Source organism: Mustela erminea, chromosome 4 (assembly GCF_009829155.1).
Source record: "Mustela erminea isolate mMusErm1 chromosome 4, mMusErm1.Pri, whole genome shotgun sequence".
Classification (NCBI taxonomy): Eukaryota; Metazoa; Chordata; class Mammalia; order Carnivora; family Mustelidae; genus Mustela; species Mustela erminea.
Window position 1 is genome coordinate 30734382 of NC_045617.1, and position 14043 is coordinate 30748424.

General features: G+C 33.8%; 1 protein-coding gene across 1 annotated transcript in view; it reads left to right on the forward strand.

Annotated features, from left to right (window-relative positions):
• Positions 1-14043, forward strand: part of ASCC3 (activating signal cointegrator 1 complex subunit 3) — a 336284-nt gene that overhangs the window by 255448 nt on the left and 66793 nt on the right. Inside the window, exons 35-36 of the mRNA XM_032338961.1 lie at positions 8691-8802; positions 8998-9132. Coding sequence (XP_032194852.1) covers positions 8691-8802; positions 8998-9132 — 247 coding nt within the window. The remainder of the gene's footprint in view (positions 1-8690; positions 8803-8997; positions 9133-14043) is intronic.

The window sequence follows — 14043 nt, forward strand, 5'->3', positions numbered from 1 at the left end:
TAGACAAATTGGGGTAATCATTTAACAATACAAACATATATCAAATCATTATATTATATAACTAAAACTAATACATTGTTGCATGTCAGTTATGTCTCAATAAGGAAAAAAAGCTGTAATCAGCAACTGTATTAGGTTCTGTTGGGAGGTAGTAACAACATAAATAATGACCTCTAGTCTCAAAAATCATAGACCTACCTTAAAATGGTGAGGTAGAAGCAATTAAAAAATTAAATCTATATTCCTTAATTCAGTAAACATTTATTGAGTGCCTACTTTGTATTAGGTACTATTCTAGGCATTTTGAAGATGTAAATAAAAGATTTCTTGCTTTCATGGCACTCTTACTCTTTTAGCAGAAACAATGAGTTTAAAAGTTATGCTGATAGAAATCCGAACTCCAATGAGATACCATCTCACACCTGTCAAAGTAGCTAAAATTAACAACACAGATAATAACAAATTTTGGTGGGGCTGTGAAGAAAGGGGAACCCTCTTATACTGTTGGTGGGAATGCAAACTGTTGCAGCCACTCTGAAAAACAGTATGGAGTTTCCTCAAAAAAGTTAAAAATAGAATAGCCAACAATCCAGTAATTACACTGCAACATTACAACATATTTACCCAAAGGAAACAAAAATACTGATTTGAAGGGATTCAGGCACCTCATTATTTATAGCAGCATTATCAACAGCAGCCAAATTGTGGAAAGAACCCACATGTCCATCAACTGATGAATGGCTAAAGAAGAAGTGGTGTGCGCACACACACACACATACGTGTGCGTGTGTGTGTGTGCATGCACACAGAGAGAGGAATATTGCTTACCTGTCAAAAAGAATGAAATTTTGCCATTTGCAATGACATGAATGGAGCTAATTTACTATGCCAAACAAAATAAGTCATAGAAAAACAAATACTATATGATTTCACTCATGTGGAATTTAAGAAATGAAACAAATGAGCATGGGGGGAAAAGGAAAAAAGAGGGGAAAATTATGAAATGGACTTTTAACCGTAGAGAATAAACTGAGGATTACTGAAGGAGAGATGGGCAGTGAGGGTGGGGTGCAAGGTCTAAATGGGTGAAGGGTATTAAGGAGGGCACTTGTTTTAATGATCACTAGATGTTGTATATAAATGATGACTTACTGAATTCTATACCTGAAACTAATATTACATTGTATGTTAACTAACTGGAATTCAAATAAAAACTTGAAAAGGAAAAAAAGAATGTTGGGTTAGAAGGTTATGAGTGCTTTGAAAAAAAGAATATGGTACTGAAGACTAGGAGGCCAAGTGGGCAGAGAGGGAGTATTAAATATGGAGACAGAGTGGGCCTAATTAAAGGTACTATAAGAGGGAAATGGGAAGATGTTGGTCAAAAGTTACAAATTTCCAGTTATAAGATAAATGTTGTAATCTACAGCATGGTGGCTATAGTTAATAATACTGTATGTTTTTTCTTTAAGTGCTGACTTTTGAATAAAGGCTTGAAAGGATGAGAAGTTTGACCACATGATATCTAGGGAAAACATTTCAGACCAAGAGAACAGGAGAGGTTCTAAAGCATGCATGTCTGGTGTTTGCAAGGTATAGAAAAGAGAAGTTGAAGCTGATGAGAAAAAAAAAAAGTTGTAGCTGATGCAGAATGAATGAGGGGTAAACAGTAGCAGGAGATGAGATTAGGGACTTGGGGGATTGGTGGTTGTACCAGTCATGTGAGACTTGAGTGACCACTGGAAAGACTTTGATTTTCATTATCCATGATATAAGAACCATTATGGGGTTGTACGCAGAGGACTGACAGGATCTATTCGCTTCATAAGTCTGGTCAATTATAATCATAAATGTTAAAAATAATTTAAGCTAAACTGTTGAAAGACAAATTCTCAGATTCACTTATTTTAAATCCAGGTAAACATGATTTGTAAGAAACATCAAATCAAAGTGATACTAAAAAGTTGAAAGTTAAGGATTGAAAAGAAGATACGAAGGACAATAACAAAGAGAAAGCAACAGTTGCAGAATTAAAATCAGAGAAAATTAAATTCAAGGCAAAGAACACACTTTTTAAAAAGGACAAAGAAGAATGGTTCATATTGATAGCAAGCACAATCACTAAATAAGTATAGTAGTTTACAAATTTTTAGGTAACTAAAAATATAGCATCAAAATACAGAAAGCAAAAACTGATAGAAATTCAAGATGTTAACTAAATTACAATCATGTGGAGAGACTTGAACACATCTCTTTTGGAAATCAGCATTCCAAAGAGAGATAAAAAGTACTTCGTAAAACAAGATTTGAATAACAGTATCTTTGAAAATGTGTTTGTATCTTTATAATTCTCCTCCTACAAAGAATAAGTCTTCTTCTAAACACGCATCAAAATTTATTTATAAAAATGTAACATGCACCAGACCACACAGAACAACTCAGTGTATTTCAAAACATAGTGATCATAAGGCTACCTTCCCGGAGTATAATGCAGTAATACCAGAAATAAACAAAAAAAGGATGGCAAAGGCAGTCTACCTACTTGAGATTTAACTATTCTTATTCTAATGGAAGGTGAAAATTTATTTTAAAGGTATAGACTAGAGCTATAAGAAAGTAAAAGTAATACATAACAAAGTCAGTGAATTTCAGACACAGCACAATTCCAAGGAGTATTCATATCTTTAGACCATCTACAAGATAGCATGAATGCTTGAAAACAAAATAAGCATTCATCTCTAGGAACTAGATGAACATTAGCAAAGCACAAATATGAGAAGGGAATTTATAAAGGTAAAAAATGAAATTAATAACATGAGAAACAAAAACATACACTATCATTATTTATAATTTTTTAAACTTGAGTGATTGACTTAAGAGCCTAACTCATTTAGTATCATTATGATCCCCATTTTATAGATGAAGGGACTGAAGCACAGGGAGATTGAGCAACTTGCCCATCAGCACATAGCTCCTGAGTAGCAGAGGCAGCACTGGAATGCTTCGGGCTCTCTAGCTCCAGGGGCCACAATCTCCATCTCAGGCTCATTATCAGGTCCAGAACCCAAATAGCCCCACTCCTGCTCCACTTCTTCTAGTGCTATGCTGGAAAATGTGTTCTTTATGGAAACCATACCATACAGACTTTTTGTTCATGTGCGGCAAAAAAAAAAAAAAAAAATTCAGTTTTAATATCTATACCTTTACATCTGGACAAAAATGAGAACATGTGCCTAAATCAATTTTAATGATTTATTTATTTTACTTAAAACTTCTGTTATAGTGAAGCTCTACAATTTTCTTTCTGATTGGCCCATGATTTTATCTTTTTCTGTGTTAAAAATCACCTGTGCCATAATCCGGAAGCAAAGAAAGGCACAAGAGTTCAGGAAATTGGTAAATTTTTCCTACTTATTTTTAGATCTATTAGAAGTTTCAAGGAAGCTAAAATCATTGTCTCAAATGACGGGTAGTTTTAATTTATATATTTAATTTTATTTATTAAGTTTATTATAAAATTATTTTTTTTTGATGTGTACTTTTAATTTATCTCTAACACTCCATATTATTCAGTGTCACAAATTGAGGTGTGACTTTTGGGTGGGTGGGACAGGCTTATATACATAGCATGTGTGTGTCACAACAAGAAATTGGGGTTTATTTAAAATAGAAAAGATAGACCACTTTCAAAATACACCAGATAGTAAATATGACCAAATTCTCCAGCCCCCTTTATTTAATCATACTACTACTGTAAAGTACCCCCAGCACACCACTGCCAAAAGTAGAACTTATGTTGACAAAGATTCTGCCACTGTGCCTGGATTGTTCTCTGTGTGTCTGCTTATAGTCTCCTGCATGTGTGATATGTATATATATGCAAATATATTCACATGCATATAAAGATATTTATTTATATGCATAAATATATATGTAGACACACTTTACATTAGTGTGTTCAAATGTACATAAACACATGTACTGGTGCATCATGAAATATAATATATTCCAAATTGAGTTCTGGATTCAATTTGTATGTTCAATTTTACTCTCTGTTTTCCCCTGAGAAAGCTTTTAAACATTTCTGGGACAAAAAATGTTGTGGTAGTTTCAGCTGTCCCTGCAACCACTTTCATTATTTGTGTCATTATTACTGCTGCATAATCTGAACATAAAAAAACATGGTGCTGTAACAAATGACTTCCCAGTACTGACAGTTATAGCTGCAGCATTTCAAGACTGATGAAAAATTTCCCAGCAAGATCTCTGGCCAGGTTTACAATAACGAAACAGGAAATGGCTGCCACTATTCACATTAAATCCAGACTGTTTGGTGTAACTTTATCTATGTTTTCGATTACAATAAAATCTCTTTCATACCCAACCAGCAAAATTTCATCCTTATTAACGTTGCCAAAAGATAACTTGAGGTTTCATGTGTGGTTTTCCTGTTTGTCCTTTGATAAGATCTTTTAAAAATAATTTTTTTGAAGTTGTTTTACCTTTTGGATTGTCTGAATTTAATGAACTTTGTAAATTTTTACGAGAGGGAGGGGTTTGTTATGACTTTTTCCCAATGGACTGCTAATAGAAGTTAGCTTGTCTAGCCCATGTGCTAGATGCTGTCAGTATCAAACTGCCTTTGACTTTCACACCTCCCAGGGGACTAGTAATTGTTGTGTTCAAACAGCCTGTAATTGTGATCCCGCTGGCTTTCTCAGTACGCTTCTGGCTATTAGAATCATTAAACAACTCAGCACCTGTTAACAGCATTGTAAATATTCAACCCTGCTTGTGTGCAGGTTGAGTCCAATATAGAGAAATCTTACAGAGCTCAGCCTCATAAATTAGAGCTTCTGACAAGTCAATTATTGTGAAACTGGGTTTCTCTGTGAAATAAATGAAATAGCATGCTGACAAAAAGGTAGGCTATCTGTTTATGGCAGAGAGAAGATAATGACTTGATGATCCAATGCAGTGAGCATGAAACTACATTGTATCCTTTGTCTGTAATTAAACAGTTGTGTAATATTTCTGTTTTAATAACCAGTAAATTGTAAATTTTGTACTGTGGAGAGTGCAACATGAAAACAAAACTCTTTACTTAGCTGCTGCTTGCTTTTTCAAGTTAGTAAAGTGATTATTGAAATTAATGATACGTAATGTTTTAAGCTAAATGCTTATAATTATTTAGGCCAGAAATTACCCAGTGACTGAAAAGTTCATGCAGTAGAAGCAAAGGCCATATAATGTTAATGAAGATCATGTAAATATAAACTCCATTGTTTATTCACAGAAAACTGTCAGAATATATTATCTCTCAAAATTTGATGTGACCTAAACAGTAATTCCATTTACATTTAGTTTATTTTACAGTGTCTTAGAAATTATATATCTAATTAAGACATAGCAAATCTAACTTTTATAAGAACTTGGAAATGTAAGTAAACTTGGGTCAAACATTAGCAAAGAATAGTAGTATAAATCAGTGAAGTTACATCACAACCAAAATTATGCATTTTAGTGTTTGTGTAGGGTGTAGTGTATAGAAGACAAGTCTTTTAATGACTGAGGTTTTCCTATTCTTGAATGTAATATTCTACCTAGCATTTTCTATTTTTATAAGTTATCACGTTCTAAAAATAAATAAAAGTTATCATTTACATATGCCAGGATACTTGAAGTGAAAAATTTTAGGATTTTTTTTAAGATTCTGGATTACCCCCAGATTCCATAAGGATAAAAGTATTGATACTGAGTTAATTGAATGTCAATCCAATTACTTAAATTGAATTTTTGCATTTCTTCTCTTAGGCAAGTCAAGTATGAGAGTGTCGGTGAGCACATTAGAAAAGAGCAACCTTATTAAGAGGAAATACCTGGAAATTTTTTAAGTTATTTTGAAAAAACTATGTTAGTTTTTAGCAAGTTAGAGTATGTGTAATGTAGTCATCAAATAATTTGTTGTAATCTCAGTTACATAACTTTAATTGCTTTTTTATTCATTTTTGCAGCTTATTTTAAATGTTTAAGAAATGTTTATCCTGACTGTGCTTTATCTGAATAAAAGCTACAAATTAATCTTAAAAACTTCCCAAGAAACTTAGATAACATTAGAAAGGATATTAGCCCATCAGAATATTCCTGGTAAATATTTTAAAAATTCACAATTTTTGAAGGGGAGTTTTTATCATAGATGGTTTTAAATGTTACTTGTAAGTATACTAAATTTGTTAAAGAATGGTAAAATTGTCATTCAGTTATATTTAGAGGGTAAAGGTTTATGGGTAATCAGTAGCAGCATCCATGAGACCTTTTTCTTTTCAAATGGCCTTGTAAATTTTTAGGCAAAAATGGTATTTTAACTTTTTGTTTTTCATGGTAAATTATTTTCCAAAATGTTTTCCTTCTGTAATTTTAATTGCATAAATAATTATTTGATTCTTGCTCCAGAAATTCTACTTACTCAGTTCCTAAGCACATTTTCAGGGTTTATTTTTCAATTTAGGAATAATTTTATCAACTATATATTAATCCAGACAGCTGAAAATAGTGTTGGAAAATTTATAGATTCAGCAAGCCAAAAGAATGTGAAATATAAACACTTGTGTTGTAGAATGTTTGGCTGATAAATTCCATTTGTTGGGAAAAAATGAAAGACAACAAGTATCACTATTAATTTGGAACGGCTTTAGAGATCGCTTATGGGGTGTTGAATGTCCAGAATTTTTAGTTTCACCTTTGATAGCAGAATACATTATTCTAACTAATACTTATTTTACTCATTTTTCAGGATAAAGGAAATATTTTCTAATGGTTTCTAATGCTGGTTTTTTCACTTTATCTGCCTGGTTAGATCAAAGTTTGTACATTTTGTTTAAATTAACAACAGCACTGGTTTCAATACTTATTTTTCTGTTCATTGATAAATACTGCTTTATTTTGGTCCATGACAAGAATTTTTCCAGGAAAGGCAATAATTTCTCTGCAGATAAAAATGAAAAGTATTTCTCTTTTGTGAAACTTAAAATCATCAGCATGTAATTATGATTTACAGTTACTTTCCCAAGTAAATAGTCTGTTATTAATCTTTACTCAGTGGAGGCTCTCATATTGGTATACCTAGCCATTTGTGCAAACATCTCTTTCTATTGAAAGTATATTGTATCTCTTTCTTTCTTTCTTTCTTTTTTTTTTTTAATTTATTTGAGAGGAAAGAGAGAGAGATCACAAGTAGGCAGAGAGGCAGGCAGAGAGAGAGGGGGAAGCAGGCTCCCGGCTGAGCAGAGAGCCCGATGCAGGGCTCGATCCCAGGACCCTGAGATCATGACCTGAGCTGAAGGCAAAGGCTTAACCCACTGAGCCATCCAGGTGCCCCTATTGTATCTCTTTCTATTGAAAGCATATTATGCCATCATTTAAGTCCTATTTTGTGAATTTTTATTTTTTTAAGATTTTATTTATTTATTTGACAGAGAGAGAGATCACCAATAAGCAGAGAGGCAGCAGAGAGAGGCAGGGGGAAGCCGACTCCCCACCAAGCAGAGAGCCTGATGCAGGACTCGATCCCAGGACCTTGAGATCATGACCTGAGCCGAAGGCAGAGGCCTAACCCTTCAGCATTCAAGTGCCCCATCCTATTTTGTGTATTTTTAAATAAATGTTTGCAGTATGCTGACCCCAAATCTTTCCCTTTGAAGAAAGAAAGAAAAAAAGTCACCATACTTGGCCTGTTGTGGTGTCCTTTAGGCTTCTCCCATTGAGATTGTTAGCACTTGCTTCCCAGACCAGGACTATCTCCTTTCTAGTCCTGTGCAGAAGTACAACCCTTGTGCTGGGGTTTCAGGGACGAATCTGTTCTGAGGTCACTTTACATTCGTGTTGCTTGATTTGGATAGAAATAGGACATATACTTCTCTATGCTGACCAAGGTACATGATTCACCACCAGAAATTAGAGAGCTGCCATGACATGGGATTATTCTGTCACCCTTCAAATCATTTCCCAGACACAGATTCCTAGCAATCTTAGATATTTGGCAAGACATTTTTGGACTTAGAGGGAGGAGCATTTAGGTGAATTGCATGTCCTTCAGCCTTCACTCAGAAAATATACAGAGTTGAACATGTGTGTTTTTTGTATATAGAAGCTTAGTTCAAATGCTTTATTGTTAGTGTGATGATGTCCCTTCCAATATTTAGGGTGACATGTACTTATTAAGCATTTGGAGAACAATAAATGACTAAATGTCCTAAAAGAATTCATATGCTACCCAAGTCAATAGTTCTTTGAGTTTTATTAAAGTTACTGAGGATGGGTTTTTGTATATAGAAGGGAATTATATATAATATGCTTCTATTTCTAAATCTAGTGTGCAAGTTTAGTTTGCTATAGAGGTATTAAGTGAAATCATGCCAGTTTTAACACTGGAAAGTTAGTATCCTTTTAATGTGATGCTGAATTTTATCGCATATTTTAATGTGTTATCATTGTTCATTGGTGTCCACAAATCTTAGTATGGGAATTTTGATCTGTACAGTGAAACTGGCAGTTGGCAGTTGTTTTACTTATTTGATTTCCCATAAGTGTAATTGTTCTTTGAAATCCTGAAAAAAATAGAATGATAAATTGAAATGCTAATTTTAGTAGAAACAATCTTGAAACAAATAATGACCTTCCTTATTTTCTAGTTACTACAATTTGAGTGATGTGAGCCATGATTCTGTGAACAAATTTCTGTCCAGTCTGGTTGAGAAGTCTCTGGTTGAATTGGAACATTCCTACTGTATTGAAATTGGAGAGGTATGACTCAGTCCTATACATTCCAAATGAAAAGATTGTCCAGCTTTTTAACAGTAGGGCTTTTGTTCTAATGATAACTGAAAATTTGAACAAAATTGTTGTAATAGCAACCTGCAGTAAGAACTATTAATTTTATGAATGCATGTGCTTCTATTGTACTTTTTATTTGTCATTTTATCTTTCTTTTTGAAATAGGATAATCGGAGCATTGAACCTCTGACATATGGCCGAATTGCCTCTTACTACTATTTGAAGCACCAAACAGTGAAAATGTTCAAAGAGCGTTTGAAACCTGAATGCGGTACCGAAGAATTGCTTTCAATTTTGAGTGTGAGTTTCATGATATTATTGCATTGCTTTTTAATATAAAGAGATTATATCCCATATATTTCATACCTTCTCTTTTAATTTGGGTCTTATATTGCTGCCAGCCAGTGTGTCTAGAAATTTGGCAGAAACTATTTATAAACTGTTTTCCCCTGCCAAACAAGATCACTACAGAGGAACATATTTGTACCAAGTTTCCCACATAATTTATTATCCAAACTTGGGTACTTCTGAGAATGGAATGGATCACTATTAATATTTAAGTTAGGATAATAGGTATAAACGGGGCTATCTTCAGCAGCCAGGTGCTGCTCTTCACCTAACCTTCAATATAATAACTTATGTGAATTAAAATTGAAAGCTTTCTTACTGCTTCTTTTGAGTCATTCTTCTTGAATCTATGATGTGTGTCCATAGGGACACACAATTAAGATCTCTTAGATTTACTTATTGGCAAAAAAGCTGTTCAACTCCCACCCTTTTCCCCCTTCGAAAATTTGTATTTTTACAACCATATTTATTACAGGGTAAAAACAAGAACAATTTAAATTTAATTACTACAAAACCTTGTTAGCACATTAGTCAATACATGTTATAAATGAATACTACATGTTATCTTATTCCTCAGGCTCATTGGTATTATTTTAAAGAGTTAAAAACCATTGGACTTACAATGTCTTTAAAGTCCTTCTCTTACACATTAATTGATTTTGAGATAGTTCACTTACTTACTAGCTTTTTTCTTACTTCCTTTGCTTATCATTCTCAATGGCTTCAATATCCCATTCACAGTTTCCAATTTTTCATGTTTTTCCTTTGAGAAGTGGTTTGTAGATGTTGTATGCAACATAAGGCCAAGTACATTATAGTGAGTCAGAAAATAATTTGTTAATGAATTGATGGATGGATCCTGTTGTAGTCGTCAGTTCTGTTATTTGCTTTAAAGAAAAGAGTAGAGAATTAAAATATATGATGCTGCTATCAAAAACTTTTTTATAATATTAAAAATTCATTTCTGAAATAACAAGTATAAAAAAATAAGAATTTTTAGTTCCCTAAGAATGAGGTTTTTATTATTTCTTAGTTGGAGAGTCAGAAAAATAGGATTTATCTGAGCGGGAGACAGTAAAATCATGGTTAATTAATTTGGTTTTAAACTAGTATTTTAAACTAGTATTTTAAACTAGATTTAAGAATATAATTTTCCTTTCATATTTACCTACCTTGATATATTTGTCTAATCTAATATTTAAAAATATATGCCTACCTTGGGAACACACATAATAAAAGCTAACATCTTTGAGTACTTTTCATGTGCTAAGCACTATTCTAGGAACTTTACATCAATAAACTCATTTAATTCTAACAATAACCACTCATTTTATATTGATAATATCCCATTATTATTCCCCTTTTACAGGTTAACTAACCTAAGGTTGTACATTAAGTCAATACTTAATGGCTGCAGTCTAGCAGCCCAAGTATGGGTGGGGTTTTTGGTTGTTTTTTATTTTGTTTTGTTTTTTAATTATGTTATGTTAGTCACCCTGCAGTACGTCATTAGTTTTTGTTGTAGTGTTCCATGATTCATTGTTTGCATATAATACCCAGTGCTCCATGGTGCCCTCCTTAATACCCACCATAGGCTCACCCATCCCCCACGCCCTCTTCCTTCTAAAACCCTCAGTTTGCTTCCTAGAGTCCATGGGTTCTTAACCACTGTCCTGTGCTGCCTCTCATGTCGCACGCACACACACACACTGAAGTGGAAGATACTGAGGAAAGAGGTACATGTTAAGACTAGATGCTGGACGCACATTTTGGATACTAACCCAAGATTATATTTGCAGATATCTTCCATTCTATGGGTTGCCTTTTAGTTTGGTTGATTGTTTCCTTTGCTGTGCAGATGATTTTTATCTTGTCGAAGTCCCAGTAATTCTTGGTTTTGTTTCCTTGGCTCTGGAGATTTGTCTACTAAGGTGTTGCATAGTCTAGTGTGTCAGTGTGTCAGAGAGGTTGCTGCCTATGTTCTCCTCTAGAATTTTGATGGTTCCCTGCATCATATTTAGGTCTTTCATCCATTTTTAATTTATTTTTGTATGTGGTGTAAAAAAAAAAAAAAAATGGTCCAGTTTCATTCTTCACCATGTTGCTATCCAGTTTTCCCCAACAGCATTTGTTGAAGAGATCATCTTTTTTCCATTGAATATTTTTCCATTGAATATTTTTTCCTGATTTGTCTAAAATCTAAAATAGAGTTGTGGGTCCATGTCTAGGTTTTCTATTCTGTTCCACTGATCTGTGTGTCTGTTTTGTGCCAGTACCATACTGTCTTGATGATTACAGCTTTGTAATAGAGCTTGAAGTCCAGAATTGTGATGCCTCCAGCTTTGCTCTTCTTTTTCAAGATTGCTTTGGCTATTTGGGGTCTTGTGTGGTTCCCCACAAATTTTAGGACTTTGTTTTAGCTCTGTGAAAAATGCTAGTGCTATTTTGGTAGGAATTGCATTAAATATGCATATTGCTTTGGGTAGTATAGACATTTTAGCAATATTTGTCCTTCTAGTCCATGGGGGGAAAAAAAGACTGGATGCACATTGTTTGTAAAGGTTTGTGAAAACCATATGCCTATTACACTCCATATCCCTCTATGCCCCCCTAAAAATAGACCCAAAAATATATCCAGTATCAAGAGAATTAGGCTGTTATCCTCTTCAGTCTTCTCTGAAAAGGCATTGGTCAGAACAAAAGGTCTGCCTGTTTCCTTTCAGCAGCCTGCTCCTTTCCAGCATTATACCATAAAACCAGTTACATTGATCTCATGGTTTATTTTTATTAAAATAAAGTCAGTTCTTGTGATTAAAAAAAAAATCGTCTGCAAATACATGTAAGATAAACTCAACAGTATAGTTATATGGATATGATTTGGGGTACCCGTAATAATTTTCACAGCAACAATGATGTCATCTCTTCATCCTATGTGTTTAGTGTAGGAAACTCACTCTGTGCTCCCTAGCATCTAAGTCTGTAGTATCTCAGTGACACTGGTTTTTGAATGAGGATATTGGGGTTTTAGAACTGTGGGACACAGGGACGCCTGGGTGGCTCAGTGGGTTAAGCCTCTGCCTTCAGCTCAGGTCATGATCTCAGGGTCCTGGGATCGAGCCCCACATCAGGTTCTCTGCTCAGCAGGGAGTCTGCTCCCTCCTCTCTCTCTGCCTACTTGTGATCTCTCTGTCAAATAAATAAAATCTTAAAAAAAAAAAAAAAAAAGAACTGTGGGACACATATTGACAAGAAGATCTGCAGGTACCACTGTTTTATTAATTTCTTGTGTAGAGATTACTTTCCATTCACTAGAGAACATATGTGTATAAGTAACAAAGAAATATTCAATAGTAAAACAAGATTGGATTTGAAGTAATTACAGTGCAATTTCTAGAATTCATTCTGTTGCTGAAAAGTATTGTTTTTTAATGTTCGCTGTTACCGCCCTAAATATTCCTAAATGATTCACATAGCCTTATTATGTTTACTCTCACCTCCAAAAATGGGCATTAATCTCCTTGTGGTTTTGAAACAAGGAGAAAAAAGCAGCCAGACAGGAGCTATGGAGAACAGGATGATAAACACAACAGGGCAAAGAAAACCAAAAGGAGTGTCGTTAGTTTCAAAGGCCTATTTTCATTATTATTGTTTTGTTATTATGATGCTTAATAATGTCACATTATAGTTTTGAAAAATTCAGTATTAGAACCCATTCACTGCCAGCATCTCCTTTTATAAAGATAGTCATTGATGTTTCTAAAGTCATCTTTGAACTTTTTATTAATATATTATTTTTTAATGAATTTTTAGTATTCCTGAGATCAGAACTGAAAAGCTTCCATTCTCTTGAGTATTACTTTGGACTTACTCTAATATTTCCATCAGTTTAGTTTTGGCAGTGAATGAAGTTTTCTCATTTTATCTTAGGTTACATATTTAACTTTATTTCTTTCCTTTGGTATTAGTGATGGTATAGAAAGTGTGTTCATTATGGTTTTCTTTGACGTTCTCAGTGTTGCAATGTGATTGATTATACCTGGCATAGAGAAAAAAATCTAGAAGGTAACCAATCATAAAAGGAAAAAAGAATATTAAGATACTGATTTCATTTTCACCATAACCAACCATAGAAGAAAAAAGAATATTAAGACATTGATTCACTTTCACCAGACATTTAAAAATACATAAATATGTTATTTCTCTTCATTTAACATCAAACATAGTTTCAAGTGATAATCTCTTGATTTTATATATTTATAACTGATAACTAACAACTGTTTTTAGATTTCTCCCTTTAGAAAAGATATGTATTTAAAATCTCATAGTTTGGGGCGCCTGGGTGGCTCAGTGGGTTAAAGCCTCTGCCTTTGGCTCGGGTCATGATCCCAGCGTCCTGGGATCGAGCCCCACATCGGGCTCTCTGCTCAGCAGGGAACCTGCTTCCTCCTCTCTCTCTGCCTGCCTCTCTGCTTACTTGTGGTCTCTGTCTGTCAAATAAATAAAATCTTTAAAAAAAATAAAATAAAATAAAAATAAAATCTCATAGTTAGCTCTAGAGTTGTTTTTCCTTTACTTAAATGAATTAGAATTCCTATTGTTTATTTTGTCATTTTGCATATCACTGTCAACTTTTCTGAATTTCTTTTAAAGTAAGGGTGCAGTTTTAGTGCCTTTATAATATTTACCAGACAGTTTATTTTCTTTCAAAAGTAAAAGAGAAAGCATTTATTTAATCAGGTCATTTCATGACGTGCTTCCTTATACAGTGTTTTTTGGCACTATAGACTTCCCTCTTCCAGTGTTCATAGCAGGTTGTCAGGTTTGAGTTTAAAAAAAAAAAAAAATACATTGGGGCGCCTGGGT